At 40.0% G+C, this 26762-nt stretch overlaps 1 protein-coding gene across 4 annotated transcripts in view; it reads right to left on the bottom strand.

The window, feature by feature from the left end:
* Positions 1-26762, bottom strand: part of JADE3 (jade family PHD finger 3) — a 67058-nt gene that overhangs the window by 13192 nt on the left and 27104 nt on the right. For all 4 annotated transcript variants that reach the window (XM_052773516.1, XM_052773515.1, XM_052773517.1 and 1 more), the window contains 6 exons: positions 20334-20393; positions 19132-19214; positions 8830-8987; positions 6774-6964; positions 4296-4507; positions 1550-1717 (listed from right to left, as the gene is read on the bottom strand). In XM_052773516.1, coding sequence (XP_052629476.1) covers positions 1550-1717; positions 4296-4507; positions 6774-6964; positions 8830-8987; positions 19132-19214; positions 20334-20382 — 861 coding nt within the window. In that variant the 5' untranslated portion in view covers positions 20383-20393. The remainder of the gene's footprint in view (positions 1-1549; positions 1718-4295; positions 4508-6773; positions 6965-8829; positions 8988-19131; positions 19215-20333; positions 20394-26762) is intronic.

The following is a 26762-nucleotide window of genomic DNA, read 5'->3' on the forward strand; positions in this document are numbered from 1 at the left end:
ATTCCTAAAGGTTTCTCTGGCTTCTCTGGTGACTGAATTGTTTTACAAGTGACAACGCAGGAGACAGAGAGGGAGAATAGATCCAGGAAGCATTTCCCACTCCTACTGGCAGGTGTCACCTCCTCCCTATGTCCAACACATTTGGCATTGGTGCGGAGGGGAGGAGGTGCCCAAGGCCTGGAGCCACCAAACGGGCTGTGGGAGCAGCTGGATTTGGGCTGTCCCACCTGGGTGCTCCCCCAGCAGCTTCTCTCCCTCAGCCAGAGGGAGGTAGGCAAGGGGAAAGGCAGCGTGTGCTCCCTGCCCTGCCATCACCTGCTTCCCAGACCTGCTGGTTCCTCTTCTGCTGGCGAGAGCATTGAGGCAACCACATGCAGAAAGGGCCTCTTAGGAAAACCAGTCTGCTCAGAGCCGGGAGAGCTTCCAGCCAAGACTCTTCATAAGCACAGGAGGAGAAGTCAGGAGATTTTTTTTTTTTTTTTACTTTAAAATAAATCTTTTGTTTTTTTCTCAACCCCTTTCTCCTTAAAGGTGGAAGAGACACCAGGAACTACAAGCAGGCCTGAAAGTAAAAGTGTAACCGTAAAGATAACCTCCTTAAAAAGCAGATATATGCCTGAGACAGAGCTAGGAATCACACACTGCATCTGGTTGCTATGTTAAACAAAATAGTCAGAAGCTTAACATCTTCCTCAAAGTTTTGCAAATGTGAGGCCTGGCTGCGCTTGGGAGCAGAAAGTTCAGAAAATAAGGCATCCATCCCCCTGATGTCATGGTGCCGACAGATCTGGCTACTGCCTTGCATTAAACCACCCACCGTAATGGATCTGCAGATCTTACCAGAAAAAAACCAGAAATATTCCAAGTACAAAATTAAACACAAACCCCACCTCTACCCAAATGAATATTCCAATTTATAGAATTATAATGTAATGCTAAACTTAATTCAAAACAGAGGAAGAAGTGTAAAGCTTCATTATTAAACTCTCTATATATGTATGCATAGATATATCAAAAAAGCCTTTACTTATAAAATATAACATAGAAGATAAAAAGCCATATCTCCCCACCATTCAGAAAACTTTTAGTTAAAAAAAATCCTTAACCACAAATCTTAGAGTCCATACTACACAAATAATCCAAGGGAGGGTGGGGTGTCTTTTTAAAAAAAAGAGTGGATGTACACATGTAGATTATACACCTAAGCACAGAAATTCATCAGAAAATAAGAGAGAATGAAGCTGCAGTAGTACGGTGAACACTAGCTTAACATCAGTAACCCTTTCTAGCAGGTCACTCAGATGCCATAATGACACCAAGAAGTGACTGCTGAGTAAATGGAGGGGACAAAGTGATTAATTAATGGAACATAAGCTGGACTCTCTCCCAGTCCTCACAGACTGTACAGACTCATCAGAATAGAGTCCGGCATTAAGCCAGACGGATACCTTAAATCATGAGAACATAAAAAGGCAGAGGAGGGAACGAGAAGGAGGAGGACAGAAAGGAGTCTATGATACAAAAGAAAAAGGCAGAAATTAAGTTTTACCTCTGGAATCCAGAGAGCACAGCTCACATGTGCCCACTTGGTCCCTGTCCTGGTAGCTTTCATGGCACCTCCTCTTTTGGGACACAGGAGGCACTGAGGATGGATTCCCAGGACACAGGTGCGACACAGCCAGCTCCCTTCAGGTACTTTTAAGATTCCATAGCATGCCTTGGAGGAAAACAGGTACTGAGATCATTGTCCTGATATGATTTCACACACAAGCATTAATATTCATATGGACCAAAGCTTTCAAATACTAAAGGCACAGTTTGGCCTTTATTTAATCCTTCTCTAATTTCTTTACCTTAAAAAGAGTCAAGTGATCAAAGAGATAAACAGCCTGTAAGGCAAAGTCTTTTTATGCTGGCTTCTTTTTAAAATGTGTGCTGGTATTGCTTTTGTCTATCGTGTAAAACGTACCATTGTGACTGCACAACACCACTGGTGTTAAGAACCTTCGTCTTTCCTTTTAGTGACTTTTTCTTTTAATTGGCTTCTGTATCTAATCCTTTTTAAAATCACAATTTCCTACCACTAATAACTTTACACTCTAACATAATTCTATTTAGATGTGAAGGGATATGAGCTGTTTGACTGAAGACCATTTCCTGCAACACTAAATTACCTTTGTGGCTACAGTTCTGTGAATTGTTTGTTACTTTAAATATTTATATGATATTGCAACAAAAATTACAGCATATACTAAAATTATGAGGTGCTGGGTTTTATGCCTATTTCCCAAGTATTGCACTTAACCTCTCAGAAAATGAGAAATTTCTTAAGTTTTGCTAGGTTTGAGAATTAAAAACAAAAAGGAAAAAGAAAAGAAAAAAATTAGTCAAATTCCTAGCAGTTCTTAATGGCTAACTACACACGTATCTAGATACACCCTGCTGTACATACATACACGCATATTAAAGCTGAGAATATCTGAAATTGGCTGCCACCAAGGTCTAATTCCACTCAACTGCTCCAAATAAAAGCTTTATCAAAAGGGTGACTTTCAAAGGCCCACCATTCCTAACATCATCTCGGGGAACAGTAACATTGAAAGCCTCAACAGAACAGGATCATTAGCTGTAACCAGTCTTTCAGATTCAAATCTAGTATAAAATTCCCATACCTGTCTTCCCAGCCTTCTGATTATAAGATCTCAGTATTTAATATGAAGCAATATCATAAAACATTGCACATTTATGTCAGGCCTGCAGACACAAGGACTTTCCTGAATTAAATCCTGCATTATGGAAACACCAAGACTGACCAACGTAAATGCTATTTTGATGTGATGACTGTTGTAAAAACCCAACAGGGGGAGCTGTAATCTAAATTTTACAAGCATTTTTTCCCCCCTCTTATGTGGCACATTCCCACCAGCATTCTTTCTATTGCTAATGCAGAAGCAGCATTACACCTAAGATCACACTTAGGTGGTTGGAAATGGACTGAAACTATTTTCTGATTTAATCCAACTAATGAGTGGAGAAGGCCTAGACTACTAAACCAGTAATTTCACAATGTGTTTGAGCTGGCACAGAGGGCGCCATGAAGGAGGAAATCTCCTGCAATCTTCCTCCCCTCCACCTCCAAACTGTGTGATGACAAACAGACCCGAGGCTATGTGGTGAACCAGGGCCAACACAGATTAAAAACAGAATGATTTTTTTGTTGTTGTTAGGATCAGCTCTAGCCTAGACATGCTCCCCGGTTTGTTTCAGGCAGGTCTGGCATGGGGAAGTGTCAGAAGGAAGGAGGCAGCAGGCCATCAGCTCAAGCTCAGCTGTCAGCAGGCAACCACAAGCCTCTGACTGCAAATTCATCATTACTTTTGAACAGGCACAAGCAGGGGCTGAAGTAGGTGGCCCAGCTGCTGGCTGTGTTCCTGTCACTGGCCACATTACTGGCACTCAGGCTCACATGGCTGCTTCACATGGTGAATCAGATGAGGAAAGCAGCCAGGCTGGAAGCCAGCCCACTGCGAGCAGGGAGATGACAGGTCCTTTTTCAGCCAGATATGTTTTCCGAGTATTGCCTGCAGTCGGTACAAAAATAAATCGTTAAAAAGCCTTCTTAGTCTCCTTTCAATTTACAGCAAAAACCCCTTCCAGAACAGGATGCGCAGAAACCACAGGATTCGCATCCCTGTTTTGATTATAAGGATACCTCTGCCTGACTACCCTGAGCTCAGTTGGTGTCAAGTCTTGGCTATATCTGAAACCCTATAAACGTGAGCAACATTCAGACTGAGAGTATGGTTATTGCAGGTGCTTACGCCTTCTAAAAAAGATCAGCCAGTTAAAGTACCTACATGTGGTTTCAGATGGTTAGATTTGGACAGCCTGTGCCTGGCCAATTAACTAGTCAGTCAAGGAGGAAAAACCCCAGCTCTGAAACAAACGATCTTTAGATTCTTCACAAATAGGCAAGCCAGCATCTCCTGCCCTGTGTATCTTCAAAAGCAGGTTTAATAATAGGGGAAAAATTGTTTACTGTCAAGAGCAAGTACTTGCAAGTCCCAAGAACACACTTCGTGTTCCTATTAGACTGTAGATGTCCACGTATTTACCATGCTAGGCCACTTATCTACTGTAACTGTCAGGGTACAAAAATTCAACTTAGTATTGCACCACCCTTTGTACCCAGGAAAATCACAAAGCCCTATAACATTTAATACCAGTTCAAATTCCACACTTGCCAAGGTAAACTAAGACCACAGGACAGTGTCAATGTTTCTGCAGGCACTAACCTGATGGACGCAGATATTACACTTGTCACAAAACACCATGTCATTCCCATCTTCACTGTCAGGGGACCGGCACACATCACAGATGACGTCTTCATCATATTCAATACCCAGTCCTTCTTCAGTCTCAATAGCATGATTCATGTTCTCATGACAATGCCGTTCCAGCACTTCAATTGTCTTTTCCATTGTGTTTTCATCCAGGGGCCCGCATCCTGCAATACAGAATAGAGAAAGGGAATTAAGAGGACAGTCAGGTGCCTCTGAGTCCAAGATGTGGGAAGAGAGGACAACTTCTAGCAACTAAAGCAGTAGACACAGCATCTTCTCTCCCATCAACACATACTAAAAATAAAAAATAAAATAAAAACAGAAAACCTTTTCCACTCACTGGCTAATTGTAGCATTATTTTATAAATACACGTAGAACTACTACTGGAGTAAAAGTTCAAGCTGTACACAAAACCCAAGACTGCCTGCACCTTGAAGAAAACACTACAGCATAAAAGACAGACAGCAGTTGCTGTAACTGCTAGCTGCTCCGATACAACCCTTCTTCCACCTCCATCACTTTAAGAAACACTGACATCCAAAATTACACACAATGTTCTTCTGAAGACTAACTTCCTAGGAAATAAAACTCACCAAGAACACTGTAGATCTTATAAAGATACAGAAGTTGCCACCATCCAGTACACTACTTGAGTGATCAGCATGATGGTTACGAAAAGTGCTTTTATTGTTTTGTTGGGTTTTTAAAAATAAAATGGTAGATAAATATACTGTTGGCAATCCATACTATGTGTTCACTTGAACACTACACATGCTATATACACTTACCACTAATCAAACTTAGTGTAAGGAGAACCACTTAAAAAGTATTTGCTACAAGAGTGGTCCTCAGCTTGCAGCTTCAGGACACGTGCTCCATAAAACGCTACAATGTTCACAGCTACAAGAAATCTCCGAACTGCATCCTCTCAAAATCCTCAGTCAAAAATGATGATGCTGCCCATAGTTCACTATTTACTCAGACCTTCAAAGGCTGGGATATTCACTTAACGTTAATATCAGAGGCTAACATCTTAACTGCTGGACTATGCACAAGAATATAGCTACTAATTTTGATTCCTTGTTGCAAATGATAAAACAGGGAGATGGAAAATATAAATGACCGCTGATACAAAGTGCCTTCTGCTACTAAACTGTTCTCTCCAATGCCCAGATATTTTCTCACTCCCTGAATTACAGAATCATTCCACTGGGAAGGGACCTTCAGAGGGCTCCAGCCCAGTCCCTGGCTCCAAGCAGAGTCAACAGTGAATCCAAACAAGGTTGTTGCTCAAGAGATACGTCTAGTCAGATCTTGAAAGTCTCCATGGATGGAGGTCTGCCCCCCAGAAAAGCTAACAGCTTTTGCTAACAGCATCCCTCTATGCCTGGAAAGCTTGTCCTTGCTTCTACTTCTTACATACACCCTTTGGCACTGGAGCTCAGTCACTAGTTCCCTCCGTCACCAAGCTGGTCTCCTGACACATCAACTTGTTTTCCTGAATGTCTGGATGGATCTTTCTTGTGCTTGGAGGAGACTGTCCTTAAAATCCTGCTAGCTCTCTTCAGCAGTTCCACTCTTCAGAGCTGGCTCCCAGATCCCACCTACCCAGTTACCTGAATAAGTAGAAACCTACTCTCCTGAAGTCCAGGACCAGAAGACTACTTCCTTTCCTCACTCCTCTCAGGATCTCAGTTACCACTATTTCATAGCTACTACAGCCAATGCCGCCATCGATTATTGCATCCCTACACGTTCTTCCTTGTTTGTGAACAGCAAATCCAAGAGATGCTAAATATCTCCCTCTCTTGCCCACCTGTCCTTCCTAAAGGACCTGCAATCATCCATGGAAGAATGCCAGTCACACAGGCTATTCCACCAGAACTCAGTTATTCCAGTGATAATTCCAAGACTATTTTCCATAGCTCACTCCCCCTCATAGCCCTCTATACCCACAACTTGCATGGAAAAAAGAAAGTTTACTTAGCTGATTTTAAATGGGCTAACATGTGTGAAATTTAATTACTCTGTTAAGAACCCAGCATGCAAGCTCCTCAGAACTCTGAATTTGTAGCGATAGTATGTTCAAGTTTAAGAACTGGAAACATCTGCTTTTCCTACATAAAATCTTTAACTTTTTAAGTCCTAAAATTAATTCCACCTGGTGTGGGCTTTTTCTCTCCTGCCTCAGTCTGCAGAAGTTGCACGTGATTATGTATGTGAAGAAATTTTTAGGCACAACAGGTAAAACAGAAAACATTAACAGATCAAGCAAGCCATTATTTTAAGCATTTTTACCTCCTGTTTTCCTTAGCATTTCCACTCAATTCTCATTCAGCAATCTTTAAGAGATCTCACATGGCAGACTACAACTCAAACAGCAGAAATGAAACTGCTGCTTTTAGAATTAGAACGTGTTGTGAAATTACCCATTTCTGTAAGCTCTTCATTTAGCTCCTGAAGCCAAAAGATGTCCATGTCATCCAAGTCATAGCGACACACAGATTCTGCCAGTTCCAAAATGTTGATGTAACCTGGTTCTGTGGGCTCTTGGCTGGAACAGTGGATATATTTCCTGGGTCGTGTATACAGTACTTCTTTCACCTTTTCTGCTACAACCCTAGAGTGAAAGTGAAAAAAGAAATAGAGGGTTACAGCTTTTTAAGACCCATCCTTGAAAGACATGAAATATTTGCTCTAAGCGTGAAGAAACCTAGTGTTTCACAGTTTTTAAACTAGTCAGTAGGTGTAGCCAGGCTAGGGAGGCAAGATTCTGTAAATGTCATTTCTTCACACAAAATGTGCTAAGGTTTGCTACGTATACAGAATCCTTTTTAAAATATAAGCCTGTGCATATGATTTTCAATTTAACAAATGCTACTACTGCGATGATGGAAGTGTTTTTGAAACCCACATAAAGTATTACGCACAAAACCCCCTACAATCTTGGTTCTATATTCTTCTTAAATAATAGAAGGAAATCTTGCCAACTGATTTCTTGAAAATACCAGCTTTTTCAGGAAAGCTTAATTTATTCTACTGCATGGGGAGAGGAGGAGAAATGCCTGCTCTTCATTGGAGATAAACAGTCTACCCTTATTTTGTAAATGACACTTTATCCATGTTACAAATATATTATTTTGTTATGTAAGAACCACTCTGATGCCAAGAAAAATGTAAAGGGGAAAAAACAGCTAAAAATCATTCAGGAAGCAAGGGAGAAAGATATTGGTGTTTTCAATCTTTCAATTATTTTGAGAGATAAAACTCAGCATTTGAATAGTAAACTAGCCTATGGGAACAGAAAGACTGACCTTAGCTAAAGTCAATCTTTCTCTGAATTCAATGCAAAAGGCCCTGCACGTGAAAGGAAGCCAGGGAGATACTGAATGGAATGGTGCCATGTGTGAGCAGCTCTGCATGCCTTCTGGAGCTAACCCTCCACGGGACAAGGAGAAAAGCAAAGCTGTGGGAAATAAGGCAAGAGGAGTAAAGGAGCAGGCAGCAGTCAAGCAGTATCCCACCTAATTCTTACTCGACAATGTGGGTTGTCAATATTAGCACAAACAATGTTCTTCTGCCATTCTTCCTCCCCCTTCACCTTGCTCATTTTTTCCCCTGGTTCCCTTGTGAGCTTTTCTTTTCTCTGGTCCAGCCAAATCTATAGCAATTTTTTCCTCTAATGTAATACTACTGGCATGAGATGCAATATATTTACTTTTAATAACTTGGTACTGACAATAGCCCCAGTGGAAATTAAATTATGCTGGCATAAGCGCTTTCACTGGACAATTCATTTATCTTCATCTCAAAGACCATGGTGGCAATAACATTTCTATGTTGAAACACACTCTGTTTCCACCACAAAGGGTTGCAGGACTACACTGTTATGTTTTCCTAGTCTAAACACAGTGCGAGAGAATGAAAGGTTATTTGTCTATCTCCTGAAATGGAGACCACTGAAATTCTGTAATGTTAAGCAGCTCTTTGTGGTGAGAGAAGGCAGAAAGGGTTAAAGCTTTGGCAACAATAACCAAAATTAAATTATATGAACAATTGAGTAACTTTATCAGGTATCAGTAACTACTGCATGCCTACTGCTCTATATCATCGTGCTTTATAGGGAAGCCTTTCAAGCAACATGTATAAGATTAGGGTTTATTTTTAATCTATTAAACTCACCATACTCAAATAAGAAAAGTTTTTAATCCACAGCACCGTGTGACTCGGGGAAAAAAGATCCATTTTTAAACTCACAATGTAGATACTATAACAGTATACAGACAGAACCAGATCTGGACTGAAGTGTCACAGAAATGTTTTCCAAATTGGTACTTGTTTGGGTTAAGAATATGCCTGAAGGCTGCTGCATTGGGGATTTAAATAACACAGAAAAGCTGACTGCATTTAGACAACCTATTTTTGAGAGACCATCTTTTCTAAGTTGACGTTCTGTACACGTGATCTGCGTCTGATCACCATTACCTGAGAGAAGGCTGTGGAATAGTTTCTGGACTGGCTGGAACTTGAACCCCTTTCTCCCATTCTTGTTTCCATGTGTCCGCAAAGATATAATATTCATCAGGGTTGACATGGTGAGAATCTGGTAGTTTCATGGCACTAATGAGATCCTTGCGGAACACCTGCAAGAAATACCAGGGAAAAGAGTGGCTTGAGAAAGAGTGTTGTGCTAAAGGAAGCAGTAGGTATTTTTCTTAATCTACACTGAAACAATGCATATACCTTGATAATTTTTTTTAAAGAGTACCAATACACAAGCAAGTCAATTTGAAATTACGTTGGTTATTAACTCTCAGTGTATCAGGTGCAGTATGACAAGAAGTTTACGTTAACTCAAAACCACGCTGCTGCCCAAAGGCTAATCAGAAGGAAGAAGGCTGTTACAGGCAAGCAGGGAGAGGGGAAAAGAGGCCTGCATCTGATTTAAGACTCCTCACCGTATCACTTTCAAACAGCTTGTTTTACTTGCCAGTCTGTAGGCTTTACCCCAACTTAAGATACACGGTAGCATATCCTTTTCTTTTACTCAGTGTAGCTACTATAAACTGTCATATTCACCATGGGCTATGAACAGTTGCCTTGGCAAAATTGATGTTTAGGCACTTGTTCATTTATTAAAACTGCTTGAAGTTTTATTGGTCAGGATCTCAAGGATCAAAGATAAAAGCTGTCTTTGCTGAAACACAAGACCTGTGTTGCTCTGTGCCTGAACTCCAGTGATGCAGGCACAGCGACACAATCCAGGCTCAGCATCCTTTAGCAAACCTATACAATGAAACACACCATCATGAAACAAAGCAAACCCATCAGTGACAAACCTCCATTCAACTCTTGGCTCAAGAGGATTAAGTTTTTACGAGCATGCAAACATGATTATCAGTCATCTCAAAGCTTACTTAATGTCAATGCCTGTCAAATACAGATGCAAACAATTTAAATAAAGGGCATATGCATCCTTTGTGTTTTTTTTTCTCCACTGCTACACTGCACCAGTTTAACATTCATAAAAGCAGAACAGTGACTGTGGCTTGGTGTAAGGGAGACATCACAACTAATTAACTGTATTATCATAACGAGAAATCAAATCCTCAAAGGGCAATAAAATGGAACAGAAAATATCCCTGCAATAAGCTGTGGCAGGTTGAACTCTCTTCTTACTAATTCAGTTTTATAGCCAGAAGAGTAATAAAGTATCTCAGAGCCAAATATCTTTGTGTACCCTTTTCAATTTGACAGCACCAGACCGGTTATGCCTGCTGCAAAAATTCTCAGCTGTTCTTGGAAATCATCAAGTAAACTTTACTAAAAAAAAGCTCTGTGCTAAAAACAGGTATTGAAATAGGCTGCCGGTGACCTACAACATCAGTGTTGCTTCATTATGTCCTACAACCACACCTCGTGTGGGCTGCCAGGAGAGCAAGTTGACCAAGGGAACTCAAAACCACAGACTCAAGGCTCTCTTATTTACTACTGGTGTGTTATCTGCTTTGGTTCAGACCAGACAGTTCACTGCTGTCTCCTGCATAAAAATCCTCAGGTACCTAACAGGCCTGTATTAAAATCTGAATGACAAGAGTGAAAGCATTAAGACTGCAAGCATCCATTTTTTCCAAGCAGTATCTGTACACACCAAAAATAAAATGTAAAATGATTTATGCCACTTAAAAGGCATTTTCATTTTCTGTGTTACAGGTACAGAACCAGGATTATGAGAAACACTAACATGGCACAATTCCAAAGAACTCCAGGAGGAAAAAATAATCCAATAAATGAGAAGTGCATTGACTGGTTTAATTATCAGAAAAGATACTCCTCAAACCTCATCTGAGGTAAGTGCTTTACAAACTACCTTTTAAGCCAGCCACTGACACAATATAGAAGTGCTTCATATCAAGCCCACTATTTTTTAAACACTAGATGAAAAATGCTATTAAAGGCATCAGTAATCTAACTACATTGCTTAGCAGCAAATTCATCTTCTGATCATCCATTGTATATGTGAACTGTATCATTTCTATTTTTAGAGCACAAACCCCTGGAGCATGGACTTTTTTTGTTGTTTTTTTGACTGTTGTACAGTACTTACCACACCATTACCATGCTGCAATATCAAGTTCTCAGTTTCAAATTTCTAAAATTTACAGTAGAGGTACCACTGAAGGTCAAAGATTTAACCAATATAAACATAACTGTTGAAACCTTGAGGAACCCCAAAACTCAACCAAGGCTTCCTAAGAATTGCCTATTCATACTTATGGTAACAGTGCAACTCAGTATTTCCTGCAGACGCTTGGAATCATTACAATCTCTAGCTCTCATCATTCTTCATTTCTTCCTGTGTGGCTAAGCAGGGTCTTCCAACTCTCAGAGGACAACGTATGAGAACACTCACTCTATATTTCCTTTGCTGTGGAAGTAAACCAAAACACTGAAGGGACCCAAAGAGAGTTTTCTGACAAATCAAGTAAATTTTACTTCAGCAGTCAGCCTCAAGGATATGACCTAAGCCAACTCAATGAAGAGCAGACACATGCCTTCAGGACTTAGATAGCCAGCTTTTCCTCATGGTTGTTTCTTTTTGGACACTTACTTGAAAAACAATGCAGCTCCTTTACTAACTGTATCCATAAAGTAACAGCTAGTCCACTCCACAGCACATACTCTCCTCTTGGCAAGGACAACCTTCACTTCCACAGTTAGCCCGTGAAGTGCAATGGTCATCGTTCAGTCACCCAAAAGCAGTTCTATTTCTTACCACACAAAACCCACAACCCTTCAACTTTATTTTAATATCATCTGTAATATCGTACATACTAAGACCTGAAAAATGAGCATGCCCAGTCTAGGCTAATAAGGCATTCCCATCCCAACACATCATTCCTCAAGAGCAGACTCAGATAGTGCTGCATGTCTTCACCATGATAGAGAAGGACCTTGCAGAGCTGAGCTACAACCGACCGCAGCTAGCATAGCCAGGTCCGTACACACAGAAATGGGAAACACCCCACTGCTGTAAGGATTCACAAAGTTACTGCATAACTGTGGAATTTTTAAAAAAGTATTTTTATCAATTGAAAGCATGAAAGAAGAGATGAGTTTTAGCCCTGCTTACCATGCAAGACTGCTTGGTCTGAACTTGCCACTTCATTTTGCTGCCAGGAATTTTTAGTTTCAGCTGAAAATAGTCCAGCTGAATGACATCAATGAAAAACATGTTTGCTTAAGTCACCATCATCATCATCATATTACACATTTTGTTGAGAAACTCTAACAATTATATCATGCTTTACAGCTGGGGCTTAAATCTAGAAGAGGAAACCTTGTTCTTTGGTCAAGATTAGCTTTTTGCTCTGCAGTAAAAGTCTGCCTGGATTTGCTGAGGCAATGGGAACTTCCTAGTCACCTCTGCAGAGATGCACTGCCATCTCTAAAGCCTTTAAAAGCTAAATTCTACAAAAATTCTCCAGAAATAAGGATGCTCTGCTCCCCCATGGCACTAACATATCAAGCAACAATGATATCATGGAGCTGTGGAAGGAAAGATATGGTGCATACGTGTTATTTGTTTCTCAGATTTCCGAGTTGTATTTGGAAATTATGTTAGAAGAGTATGTTCAAGGAAAATTAACTTCTTGGAATCCGTTTCTAAATGCTTCACGAAAAGCTGTCTCTGACTTTAACCCGAACTCCTTCTAGAAGCAGTCTATGAAAATTCAATACATAATCTTCCTCACAGGACCCTCCTGTGCTTACTCTGTGAATAAATCAATCCTGTGAAACAAAGAACACTACTTTGTGTGAAGTATCCTTATCCACTAAAGATATCAGGGAGGATACAAGAAATGCTATAGAGAATTACAGTAAAATATTAGCGTCGAAGACAGAGAGTGGGTCTTGACAATACAACAGCCTTCTACAAACCCCACCTTCGCTGAACAATTCAAACATCAGATCTGCACAGACTGTGACGCACCTTTTGTTCATGACCACTGCAAACCTAAAACCACATTAAAAAAAAAAAAAAAGTCAAATACCTTTTCCAATACCCTTCTGCAAGCTACTACTGAAGTTGACATGCCATTGCTCATTCACCTTGTCTTACCCAAATGCATGTGTGAGGGAAAACAAATGGATTGCATCACGTCTTAAAAATGGAAAGAAAACTGTGAGCTTTCAGGTACTTTGACCACTTGCTTACAAACCCCCAACAAGGGTAAGCCACTTGTCACAGGCACCTAGGCCACAACTGGGAACCACACCTTAAAGGTGTAAGTAAATTATGGGTTAACTGCTCTGTTGTTACAATCAAAGTGGGATTTCTGCTGGATTGCAACTAATTCCTTCAGTCCTAAGGCTTCCCCTGTGACTGACCAGCAGAGCCACAGTAACATGTGTTTCCATTGCTCATGACCACCACTTAGGGAATCAGAAGACCCACTGCCACAGAAACACAGAGCCATGATTTTTTAAAGGCAGGAGGGAACTACTAAATGTTCCATCCTGTCCCCTCCACGAGAGTACACTCTCAGAAATCTTTTACAGAAAATAGCGTGGAACGAGGGCCAATATCCTCCCTAACCAGAGAAAGCTGAAACAGCTAGTATTTTCCTGGATTTTTGGTCTCCTTCACAACCCATCTTGAAGGCCAACTTTGAAATTCCAGGTGCCAAACACTCAAACTACAGTGGGCACTTTCTGTGAAGTAAATTACATATGAGTTTTTCACCATGTTTGGGGTCAAATCATCTTTTTTTTATTCACCTTTGGAAGGATCTAGTAACTTTTTTATTCCCATAAGCATTAAAGCTTACTCTACTATTATAGCTCTCAAGTAGAACACCCTCAGCAAAATTTAAACACACTTATAAAGCAGCAGTTTACACCTAAAATCACCTCATAAATAATGAAACAAAAGCCAAATTGTAATATGACTTACTACAAGTGTAATACAGCCACACAGTATCTGTAAATAGTTTAATCTTTGTACAGATGTTCCACAGTATGTGCAAGAGACTGTCCATTTACAGAGGATGAAGGACTAAGGACAAAATTTGGTGGGCTCATCCTGGAGAGGTAGAATTTTTCTTGTTCATACATTGCAATCTGGGCATGAAGTTTCTGAATTAAGGCACTTTATTATAGAAGAGTCTGGAGACTCAAGACAGGGTGGGTTTTTTGTTTGGTTGGGTTTCTTAGGTAGCAAAGTAAATAAAAGGCAACATAATTTTAAAATGGAAATAAAGCTACAGTTCCAGGCATGTATACCCACTGGATTGAAAAACTTAAGATGTTAAAAAATCTGGGACAGAGAGGAATAAGTGTAGCATTAAATTTGTAGTTCTCAGACATCTACACAATTTGGACACGCACTGCAGTAAATCCTAATGTTCGAAGCCCTACTCCCTAAAACTATTTTTATGGATTATCCAGGACTCAAGCAAATGAAATATAGCACTTTTCTTTTAAGTAGCCATGAATCTTCATTGCCTCCTTTACAAGATGTATAGGAAAAGCCAGGAAATCAGATACTAAATCAACCCTACCTAACATCATGCCTGACAGTATCTCATGAGCCAGAAGAATGCGCAAAAACACATCAAGTTTCCTTCTGGTTGCTAATCAGACATAAGCTTTGGATTTTGGGATTAATCCTAACAATCAATTTTTTAAATGGTATTAATTTATACAGATATTTAGAAAAATCTGTACTCATTAAAAAAGGAATTGGACAGATGATAATCTTGTTCAATTCTCAGTCTCAACAACTTCCTGTAGCAGATGAGCTTCACAGTCTAATTACATAATGCATGGAAAGGATATCCTTTTGATTGCTACAGATTTCCTAACTTTTGGCCTCATTCACTGCTGCCCCCCCCGCCCTTCCTCCCCATTTCTTCCATCGCAAGGACAGGCAGGACTGAAGCTCTAGGTCTGCTGTTTCCAGACCATTCATACTTTACTGTAACGTCTGCTCATTCACTTCTGAAGGTAAAATAGCTCAGCCTTTTCACAAGCAAGCTTTTCCATGCCCTTATGCGCTTGGGTCATCTCTTGCTAAAGAGTTCAAATAGTCTGAGACAGCATCTCAAAGCAAATGAAGATTATAAAAATAACCAATGAGGTTGCACCACTGACTTACATAAAAGTATTGTAATTTTTTTTTTTAATCAATTAACCCAAGCAGACTAGAAAGCAGCTCATTGAAACGCATAAGGCACATTTGCCAGAGGTCTTGAGAAGCCTGTACAGATGTCCAAGTTAATTCAGAATTTTCTAAGGTAAGCATGCGCATAAAGGTAACAGTCTCCTATTCTATTACAAATAGTACATGCAAAGCAATACGATTTAACCATGCTGCCTATTCATTCACAGAACAAAACCAACCACTTTCAAACTGCAAAAATAATCCATTTTCTGCCAAGAGTCTAGTCTTACAGGGTGCTCCTCAGGATCAAGACCTATGATTTATGTGGCAGTTAAATACCACTAAAAAAAGTTTCACATACCTAAGTAATGAAAGCAGACCATTTACTTGTAGAAGACAAGCTACATTTCACATAACACAGCTGTCGCTATCAGCAATGAGGGATTAAAAACTACTATTGCTATGAGATTCGAAACCCTATTTGCAAAGAGAGGTAAAATACTGCCATCTTGTATGGGAAGGGTTAAAAAAAAGCACAATGCTGACTTAACTCCTTTACAGTTTCAAGAGGGAGAGAGGACTGAAACAAATACATATGAGCTTGAGCGTCATAAAGATCTCTTAGGCCCTTTTGTGACCCCGCTAGCCTAAGGGAAAAGAAACGGTCAGTCATTCAGGACGGTCCAGCTAATAGTTTTCCCTGCAAAAATGATTCCAACTACTCTGCCATCATTTTCTGCTGCAGCTTCCACAGAGACAGGAAACTGCAAAGTACAGACTTCATGCTGAGCCAGACATCCAAATGCCTCCTGCCCTGCTACTCCCACACAGCCTACTGCTTAGGCCCGCGAGCCCCTCCCGTCTACATTTAAATCTGTGAGGGGCAACACCACAAATGGCATGTGGCCAACATCATCATAAAGGTCTGAAAAAACTGTTAGGATTTATACTACTAGTATGCCTGTAATCTTAACACAATTCACTTATTCAAAGTGAATGCTAAAGTTAACCAGATAGCAGAATTTTTAAGTCACCATTTCAGTAGTTTGTGACAGATTGTAATCCGGAAGGGGAGCACCAAGAAAGAGTCACAGTCTTGCCTTTGAAATTACATAGAGAAACACCATGGTCTGAAGAAGCATCATTACAGGCTTGCCTTGTTCTCACCTTCTTCTCCAAGGAGGAGAATGGAGTAAGCGGACCCCAGGTCTGACCCAGTAACATCCCTTCTGCATTGATGTAAACCCCTGGGGTAAGTCAGGCTCTGGGAACGGGCTTTGACATTTGCACTCTAACACTGCACCCCTTTGCCCTGCAGTTAACACCAGACAACCTCGCTCCGCTGAGGCCATCCCCGCACCCACCTCGATTTTGAAGCAGCTGGGAGGCAATTCAAGGCAGAGCAGTCCTCAGCTGCAGCCACTGGTCATTTTTTATAGGCGACCACAGAGGACTATGGCACATACAGACAAGTCCCGTGAAGCAACTGACAGATACTAACTTGCTTGTTGGTCACAATACCAAAACCAAGCTTTTATTTGGAGAGAGAATCCAGGTACTTGGGTTGTGCTAGAGATGGTTGAGGAAGTGGAAAAAAGCCTATGTATTTACATGCAATTTAATTGAGAAAGCCAGGCTTCCTGGCATGGAAGAAAAATTAATGTATGAAGACCACGAGCAAAAATATTCCCAAACAGCTATTTATAGATTTGACCTTTTAGATTTTCTGCATCAGTAACTCAAGAAACAGCCTGCTGCCTGGCAAGCAGAGGTGAATGAAAGGAGAGCAATGCCAACTTGTTAAAGAGAGCCCTTGCTAAAGGGATGCTGTCAGCCTGAAATTTTAAATTTCCATCTAAGAGATATTAGACAACTATTACTACAAAAACTTGTGGAATTACAACATGATTTTTGGAAAGGTGTGTGGTGGGGTCTCTTTCCAGTCTTTGCTTTACAACCTTGTCACCACTTGGTGCATAAATAATCCATTTCAATGCTCTGCTGACAACAACATTTCATGTAATACACTCTCCAGCATATGCTTTTCAAGGGTTTGGAAGGAGTGCTTGCTTCTAGCAGAAGGAAAGGAAAAACTGGAAGGATAGCCAAGAGTCTTATGTGCAAGCAGTAGAGATTACTACTGTCACCTTCCCTTCCATTCCTTTTCCTTTTCCTAGAGGAATTTTTTTTTTTTTTTTTGGAGGGTTCTTTTAAATATTGTACTTGGGACACTCCTCCAGAAGAAGACATATTCTAAGGTTTGAGATTTCTTTTTTTTTTTTCTTCTTCTTTTTTTCTAGGAGGGGGATCTTAAATGAAAGATGACAAAAAGATGCCAGTATTACTGGAAGGATGATGTTATGAAATACACTTTTTTAATTCCAAGAGTATATTCCAGATTTTGTTCTTCAAAGTTTCGTATTTTTAAGCACTAAACGGCTCAAGATTTTCCCTTGGAACAGATAGAAGCAGTGAAGATCTCAAGAGAAGGAACTGAAAATACTGCTCATTTTAATTCCTAGAAGTTATGTAAACAGAACACTTGTATGCTGTATACATGGACATCATCTTCATTATTGTTTATAATGTACATATGCACATAAAGACAGCATGGAGCAAATGCAAAGAAAACTGTAATAGGACAATCCCCTGAGAGGAAGAGATACAAGAAGAAAGTTGGATGGCTGGGCAGAAAGAAAGGACTGGTAAGGGACAAGCACTGAAGTGTATTTGAAACAGCAACAAGTCTGGCAGTGTATGTGTTTCAGTTCCCATTTGCCCAGCTTGGCTAGTAACAAAGCTACTGCCTAGGCAAACTTCAGCAACAATTACAAGACCTCAGTAGCCATAAGCTGTTTTAAGATTAAAATCTTACAGAACCGTAATCCTCAGACCAACATTTTAAAGGTAAAAAGCATAGTAGGCTTTTCTTAACCTTGGTGGCTGTAAATAAAACATTACATAGCTAGTTCTGGCCCATTTTGCTTTTATTGAAACATTCATGCAAGATTTTCTTTTAGAAATGAAGCAGTGAGTTTTCTCCAATTAACTTATGATAAAAAATTAAGCTTCCAAAGAAAGGACATGTTCTGTAACATTTACCTTGTTCTTACCAAACCAAACTTATCTAGTTAGCAGCATTTAGAAAAGAAGCATGAAGTATGTTTGCTGAATACCTTTTGCTGTATGAGCACAATCTATGTAGTTTACACAACCTATCACAGTAGTATCTAAACAGGTAAAAAGCTGCTGATATATTATACAAAATTTCTTCTGGGACATAACTCTCAGCTTTAAATTCTAGAGAAGCAAAGTGGGTTTTATCAGTCTTTTTTTCAGTAAACTCTGGCATCAACAGTCATACCAGCGTGTTGAAAGACTCATTTGGAGGGAATGTGATAGCAAGTAAGGGGAATTAGCTACAAGAAACATTTCTCCCATTCGCAGTTATCTGACTTCAGCCCTTAAGAAAGCAAGCATCAAATCTGGAGAAGGCAGCCAACAAATCCTCCCCAAAATCACCTACCAATGGAATGGCTGATAGGATGGATTTGAGCACTGGATTGTACATAAATGCCAATTTATTCAATTGGTCAATACAGACCCAGTGACAGTGGTGATAGGTGTTGAGGTCCTAAACAGGTGGGGATGGCAGAGTAAAAAAGCTTTGTTGAAGGTAAAAGCCAAGAGTGAGAAAGTGGTAGAAGATGAGTAAGCACTATTCATACATATCCTGTCCACTTAACTGTCCCACTGTTTTATCCTAAAGCAGAAAGAATGTATCCTTCCCATACATACACATGAACCACTTCTTTCTGTGGCATGCTCTCGGATTGTAAGACCATCCCAGCTTTTTCAGTTTCAAAATGAGACAAAATTTCAGGGGAAGAAGGAACTATATGTTACTGTCTGCAAATGCCATAAGTCATTTTGGGACATCAAACACCAGAGCTCCTATAATAGTCGCGCAGTGGGGAAAACACAGTTTCACAGAGAATTTGACAGGTGACAAAAGGACTCACTGGCACTAGTTCAAAGCTCACAATTTCAAGGCTTAGAAACATGAAAAACTACATGACAAAAAAAACTACCAGCGACCAATCTTTAACCTTGGTTCTTACCTCAGCAGGTTTCTTTTGTTCATTTGCTGGTGTTTTTGACTTGCTCCTGTATTTAGAACAAGAAGAAAAGGAAGTGGAAGGACCTGTTTAAAAAAAAAAAAAAAAAAAAAAAGAAAAAGAAAAGAGGACCATTATGGCTCGTTTCAATTCATTTAATTTTTCAGCATAACACAAGGCACTCCAATCTCTTGAATTATCATAATTTTTTTACAAGATGTGGGCAAAAAACTCTTAGGCAGTCTGTAGGCTTGATTACAGCTCCTCCTGTTCCACTCTTTGTAAAACCACAGCACATTGAGTTTATGGCTACATTCCACTCTGCCCAATACAAGCATGAGTAAACAGAAACAAGCAGGCAGACCACTTTCCTTCATTTCCTTTCTAACAAAGTGGAAGGAGGAGTAAAACCAAGGACAGAGTTTGCAAGTGCTAAAATACCCAAAAAAGCAGTGATACTAAAGCATGCTGGTGAGAGATGCAAAAAATTGTAGCGTGATGTCTAGACATTTCCGGGCAAAATGTTACTTCAGTATAGGATACACTGATAACTCCCAACGAAAATAACAATGTATCACTATGTATAGAGTTATTAGGCACAGGTTTATAAGAAACAAACAAACCCCTTCCATATAATGGGAAGATGCAAGCTCAGGCAGATCTGTGCCAAGGAACATTTAAAATATAACTTTACTAAATTGTATAACAGACCAAGGCGGAACAGATCAAGAACCAGTATAAGATAACATAACAATCAATACACTTGTTATAGCTCTATCTTATATATAACTCTTAACATATCAATGCTCAAAAAGCTTGCCACCTCCAGCAATTTTAAAAGTCAAGGCTCTGCACAACAAGAGACAACAGGACTTAAAAAAAAAAAAAAGCAGCAAAATAGGAACCTGGACAGTAAAATTTCCCTTGAATTACAGATTTCTTTTTCCCAGCTCTGAAAGGGAAAGACATACAAGTTGCTCTTCAAATTCTAAGTAGACTCAAAACTCCCCCCAGGTTTACAGGATCCTTCACCCCATTTTCCTCCCGTAACAGGATTCAGAACACCAAAGACCACAGAACGCAAGAAGAAATCAAGCAAGAAACATTTTTTTTAATTACAAGAGGTGAAACGGTTTGCCCTCAAACCACAGAAGGAAACCACAAGGGGGTGATAGACCAAAGAAAAACTAGTAGGTATTACTTACTCTCATTGTCTGAACTGTCACTGGTGCTTAGATGCCTGTGGCGTTTCATCCTGACGCATCCTAAAGAGAAAAAAAAAAGTTGATGGCAACCATTCTACCAGAAAATCACTGGCTGCTGGCTGATGCCAAGCTCTTTGCACTAAAGGCAAAGCTCCTCTGAAGAGCTTTCAGGCACAGAAATAATCCCAGTTCAGCCACTACATTTTATTTCTGCAAGCAACTGTTAGACCACAGTATTATTTGTGAAACTGAGCACCCTCAAAACCAGCATCCCGCTGCTGGGCAGAGCTTGCTTTAAATTTTGCAGAAAGGAGCGCAACCCGCCAGCTGATTCCCGGCAGGGCGTGAGCGGTGCTCTGCTCTCGGAGGAGACTCAATGTCCCATCTGTTCAGCCAGAGGAAGAGTTGCCATGGTGGCAGTCGCTAGCTGAGAGACGGGTGGAGGCCAGGAAATAAGGTGGATGCACAGCAAGGCAAGGATTTAGAAGTATAACTCACTTTAAAAAAAAACAAAAAAACCCCAAAGGCATCCATGCAAAACAAAAGGCAGATTTTAAATAGGGACAATCACAGAAAATGGTGACTGATGCCATTTAATTTAAATCATCTGATCACCACTTAGTACACAAGAAATGTGGTTTTCAGAAGTTTGGGATGTGATCAGGGGTATCACTGAGAAATACTTCCGTGGCACTGCACCAGTTCCATTAAAAAAAGTATTGAGCTTTTTGAAATTGATTTTTTAACATGTAACACATACAGAGAATGGGAAGAAGAAAATTCTGCACCGCTACTTAATAAAAGAAAGATCAAAAAAGTGATCGGCTGTATCTCTAATCAAGTGCCCACAGAAATCCATATACATTTTTATAAATACTGCCATTCTATAATATTCAATGTTACTTTTGTTAACTAAGAACCAATAACCCCAATAACCGTTTACAATAAATGAAAATCACCTCTATCTTTCTAATGGGTTGAATGAGCAAATCATTAAAGTAAGAAATGATTCTGCAAAAATAGATGACAACTCTTTTTTTTTTTTTTTTTAAGCAGAAGATAGGCACAAGTAGGTTACAGACAGCTGAACCTGAAATGCCTGCAGTATTAGAAGCGCCAGCCTGGCCACACCTGAAATGTAAGCAGCTTCATTTCTTAAACAAAACCACATGCTGTTAAAAAAAGCAACACAGCTGAATAGACCATTTGATAAACCCTCCACATTAGTTACTGTACAACAGGTCTTGAGCTTATCCAAAGACCATGGGATAAACAAGATTTCCAGATAAGAGAAGCCTGCCCAAAGGCTTTGAAGAGATTGCAATTGAATTGTTTGCAGCACAAGTGTTTAATTTAGTGGAAAGTTTCAGCAGCCTTTATATTTAAGAGAGTGAGTTTACTGAATCTAAATGCAATGATCACTCAAAGTTTAAAACAATCCTTTTGACTTATCTGTTATAAAAAGACATTGACCACACTCCTGCAAGTTGAAAAAGGAAGTGATGCCTGCAGTTTTCAAGCAGGTAGACACAGAACTTCTGAGTCAGATATTTAACCTGGGGGGAGGACAGATGGACACAGTGGTCAACAGGATGGGACATCAAAAGGTGTCATTTGTATCACTTAAGCAAGCTATAAACTCCCATTACATAACAATTAATTTCACATTAATTCACCTTCTCACAGCTCAAGCAAACTTGGGGAGGCAAGGCAGCCACACAGTATACAAAGACCAATGTCCAACAGAAAAGCAAAATCAAAACCAAAATACCCAAAACACTGCAGGACTTCGCTTCCAGCTAGCAATATAAGGTGGCTTGTGCAGGCACCACTTAGATGAAGAAACTTCTATGAATCTCTTAGGCAAAAGCTGTTTGACAGGTAGAAGGCACTTGCGCCAAAGGGCTTGTCTTTGTGCATGTTTTGGGGGCACCAGGCTTGAAGTTAACTGCTGGGTAGTGGGGAGGACTAGAAGACTACTTTCACCTTGCCAACTCATGAGGTTTAAAGGCATTGACTTTAATGAAGAGCAAATAAAACAGTACTACCTATTTTGAGAGCTTGTACTCCAGCAGCCAAACCCAGCACCCCAAAGCATACAACCCTCCCTAAAAAGCAGCAGGTTCTGCCCATGGCAACACCTTCTCTGCCTGGCAGTCTTCAATTCCAAACAGTCCTGGCTTACAGACCATCAGGCATGTTACAAGAACTTGGGAGACGATGAAAAGACGCATCTAGGTGTGCCGAGCAGTATTCCTTGCTTCCATTTCTTAGCAAGAAATGCAAGTGCCTGCTGCTTGCTTTTTTTATGTTCAGATGAATTTTTGAGCAGCTGTTAAAAGGTGCTGAAAGCTTATGGCAGGCAATTCTCATCTCTTATAGTCTATATAAACATGCAGCAATAAAAACCTTTTCACTCTGTACTAAAGACAGCTATCTGCAGTGCACAACATGAACATTCAATTAATGTAGGGTCAATCACTAGGTTGAGACAGACAACTGCAGGAGGGAACACCCGGGAAGCCTAGACTTCTGCTTGGGCAACTGGGAAAGCAGAGAGGAGATGGCTACTTCAAAGACAGCTTACACAGAAACAGCAAGTGTAACAAGAACTTCCACACCGAAAGCACACCCCTGCCAACAACTGCAGAGGAGAAAAAAACCCAACAAACTGAAACTAAAAAAAAAAAAATTAAAAAAATTTTAAATAGTTGTATTTGAGAAGTGAATTTGTAGCAGCTCAGGCAAGAGATTTACACCTCCATCATAGTAGACAAACAGAAAAAGCAGTCACTCAGGGTAAAAGCCCTGAACAGTAACAACACTGGATTCCTGCCTGATTTTTTTGCAGCAATATTAACCACAACAGTGAATAAGAGCCCATAAAGCTACAACAAATCACAGGTGTGCTGCGCTAAGACACATTATTGAAGTGACCAACATGCTACAAGTTCACTGTATGCCCCCACATGATGCAGAAGTAACAGCCTCAGCATCATTCAACAGGACCACCTCTGCAGGGGGCTTCACTTTTGTTTTTAATAGGGGACTCCTTTGCTGTACCCTTGCATACACTAGGACTGCCACAAAACTTCCAGCTCACTTCCACCCCAAAGCAGGAGGGCTCACCAGAAAGGGTCACTAATGATGTTTCTGCTCCCTAGCCATTACAGAGGGATCCCAAAGTAACACTCATTTCCTGGTAAAACTCCCATCTCACTCCTTCACCTGCCTTTGCAGAATGTGGAAGAATCAGCGGCTGCTCAGTTCAGAAAGACAGGAGATGCAAAGCCAGACCCCACAACATGGAAACCAATGTCAACCTTTCCCAGCTTCAGTCTTAATTCCCCCAAAGCAGTCTGGCACCCTCCAGTTTGTCTCTCAGCTTCAGACAATACTGCTAGCCAGGTGATACAATCCAGAGCAAGGCTGCAAGCAACCCTGTGCCTCAATTCCTGCTTCTTCCATCACATTTATGTTTTATCACTTGCAAAGCACTGTGAAGAAGTTAAAATAAAATATATACACACACATATATCCCTAAAAGGGCTAAATGTAGAAAGAATGCGCAATCTGTGCACATCAAAAACACAAACAAAACAAGCAGAACCAAAAATGCCGCAGAACCAAAAATGCCACAGAACCAAAAATGCCACAGAAATGGGTACAATCTCTTATATAACCTAGTTTTGCCCCTTTTCTAACTTCACCTCTGAAAACTATGGTGACAATGAAGCCTAGAATAAAGGAGCACAATTAATTTTTTTCAAGGTGTGCATCAAGACTTACTGAAAAGGTGAGAAATAAATTCATGAGATTGCCAGTGCCCTTCTCCTACCTCAGAGTATCAGTATAATGAATGGCATGCAGCAAGACCAAAAGATAATCAAGTAAATAGTATTATTTTTACACACAAAATGAAAAATTCAGTAATTTTTTATAATAGGTAAGAAATACTTTTTTCCACAGACTTGTTCAAAAAGAAATTTAGAAAACAGTCTCAAATAGATGCTACTTAGAAAGAAAAAAAGAGGTAAGAAAAGATGAGCCGTCATTAGAAGCATGATGGAAACGCCATACAGCGAGCAGCTAAAACCGTCGGCCTCCTTCCACTCCCTTTATCTTCATCCAGGCATTTTGCAAATGTGCACGTTGAACTTTGTTTGAATTTTGATAACTTAGTTTTAACAGCTTAGAAAAGTTTAAACTTTCTAGCAGTCCCAATGTACAAGCTAAGAAAAACAAGGAGTGTAAAGCAACTCAACAGTGAAGTATTGCAGAGTGAAAGAAGAAAGTGGCTCTGCCCTCCCAAAAAGCCCCATGAAAACCCTCATTTCCCAGTCACTGAGTAACGATTCTCACTCCCTTAAAAGGTAAGTCGGGGTGCTTTGGCTGTGGATTCAAAATCTGCTCAAGCCTTATGGTCAAGCACAGATTACCTTAAAAATGATCATTAAAAATAAGAACATAACATCCCTTGATCTAAAGCAGGTTTTGCCTCCCCCCCCCAAATCCACAGAAGGGCTAACAGCTGATCAATCACTTGTATGACAACATATCTAAATTCCAAAGACGCTCACCGTCAGGGATCTTTTAAATGAAAATTAAAATACAGGAGTGACATTAAGAAATCACCATGTCGGAAGCAAAAACATACTCAACTCTCCAGGCAATTATTGCAATGGAACATTTTCTGGCATCATTTTTAGTATCAATTACCAGAGCAGTTCCTAAACTTGAAGCATATTGCACACCTGTCGCACTTCTGACTTGTGAGCAAATCAGGAATATGCACGCAGCCATGGCCTGACAACAGCTTAAGACAAAAAACACAACTTAAAAAAAGAGAAAATCGGCCTCATTCCCCACCATCACCTAAACACCCAAACGCAGGTCAAGATGCCCTGAACCCTTTGGGTGTTCAACCAAAAATAACCCCAGGAAATGCACTCTCCTCAGCCACTGGCAGCAAGTCAGGCTGACAGCATTTCCCCAGCTTCCTGATCGCTGCTGCCCATATTGGGAATTTTGCCCTGGAGCCAAAACCAATGCTGGATCCAGTACATCACTGCACTTTCAATGAAAGACAGGAAAATGCCACCCTGCACTCACCTGGCTGACATTAAACATGGATTCCAAGCTATGAGTAATCAACATATCAGCCAGCACGTGCAAGAATCTGACTGAAAGGATAACACTGGTATTTCCAAAAATCTAGGGGAGATGTTTTGTAATTAATGATTTCTAAATTATGTTTGCTCCTTTTTGCTTATTCACAAATATCTGCACTGCTGAAGAGAACAAGAAACAGCCACTTGCCTCTACCACCGTTCTCTCCTCTCCCCGAGGGGGAAAAAAAAAAAAAAAAAAAAAATCAACGTGGTACTGACTTACGGCACTTCCCATTTCTGAAAAGCTAGTTACCGTGCATTACTCAAAAAAATCAGTCAAGAAGCATATGTAAACAGCAGACGGTTAACAAAATTTCAGAGCCTTATTCAAAGCAAAAACCCATTTCAAATACCTGCAGATACAACAGCAATAAACATTTTTCCCTTTTCAGTTTGTGTCAGAGTAAACAAATAAATTTACCAAATAAACTATTAAGTTTATCCTCTTGTTCTGACACATTCCTCAGCATAGTTCATCACTAACAGAGTTAGCAGAAAGAAGGATAAGGTATCTCAGAGTCTGAATTCGCACAGCATATTAGGCAAGACATCAGTGACAAGCGTACAAAATGAATCCTTAAATCCAGCCAAGATTTCTGAACAAAACAGTATCTCCAAGGAGTAGCAGTCCTTCCTTCCTGGCTTCAGTTTGTTGCAAAGAAAGGTTAAACATATCCAGACGCTCCTCAGTACCTGTTAAGACCTATGCAGAAGGAAAAGGCAACCAAGAAATTCAAGGAACTGTAACACAAACATATCCTAGACCTGTGAAATTTTATTTCTTCACATTTTAAAATAGACTGACAAAAATGGAATTGGCCACAGCACTAAGGAAACTTTCAAGTGGGACAAAAAATAACCTACTTTCTTTATCTTATTAAAAAGAAAAACAGCAGCTATGTATGAAAACCAAATGACAAGCTACATGCAAATCTTAGATTAAAATTCTGTACTTACGTTTTTACAATATGGCTTGTCTACAAAAAAAAAAAAAAAAAAAAAAAAAAGCAGAGGCAGTAGGTAGAAATTTCCAAGTCTCCAAAATGTGGTTTATGTAACTGTTAAATTTAGATTAGGAAGCAAATTATCTTGAAAGGTCTCCAGGAAATGTAGTACAGTAAAACCATTTAAATAGGTCAAATTTCACAGTCAACTGCCAGGGAAATTACGAAATATGAGTAGAGTTAATACAACCTTTCAAATAACTAGAGGAAGAGAGATCACTTGTGTTTGGGTTTTTTATTATTATTTTTAATAT

This window comes from Harpia harpyja, chromosome 22 (assembly GCF_026419915.1).
Source record: "Harpia harpyja isolate bHarHar1 chromosome 22, bHarHar1 primary haplotype, whole genome shotgun sequence".
NCBI classification, from domain to species: domain Eukaryota; kingdom Metazoa; phylum Chordata; class Aves; order Accipitriformes; family Accipitridae; genus Harpia; species Harpia harpyja.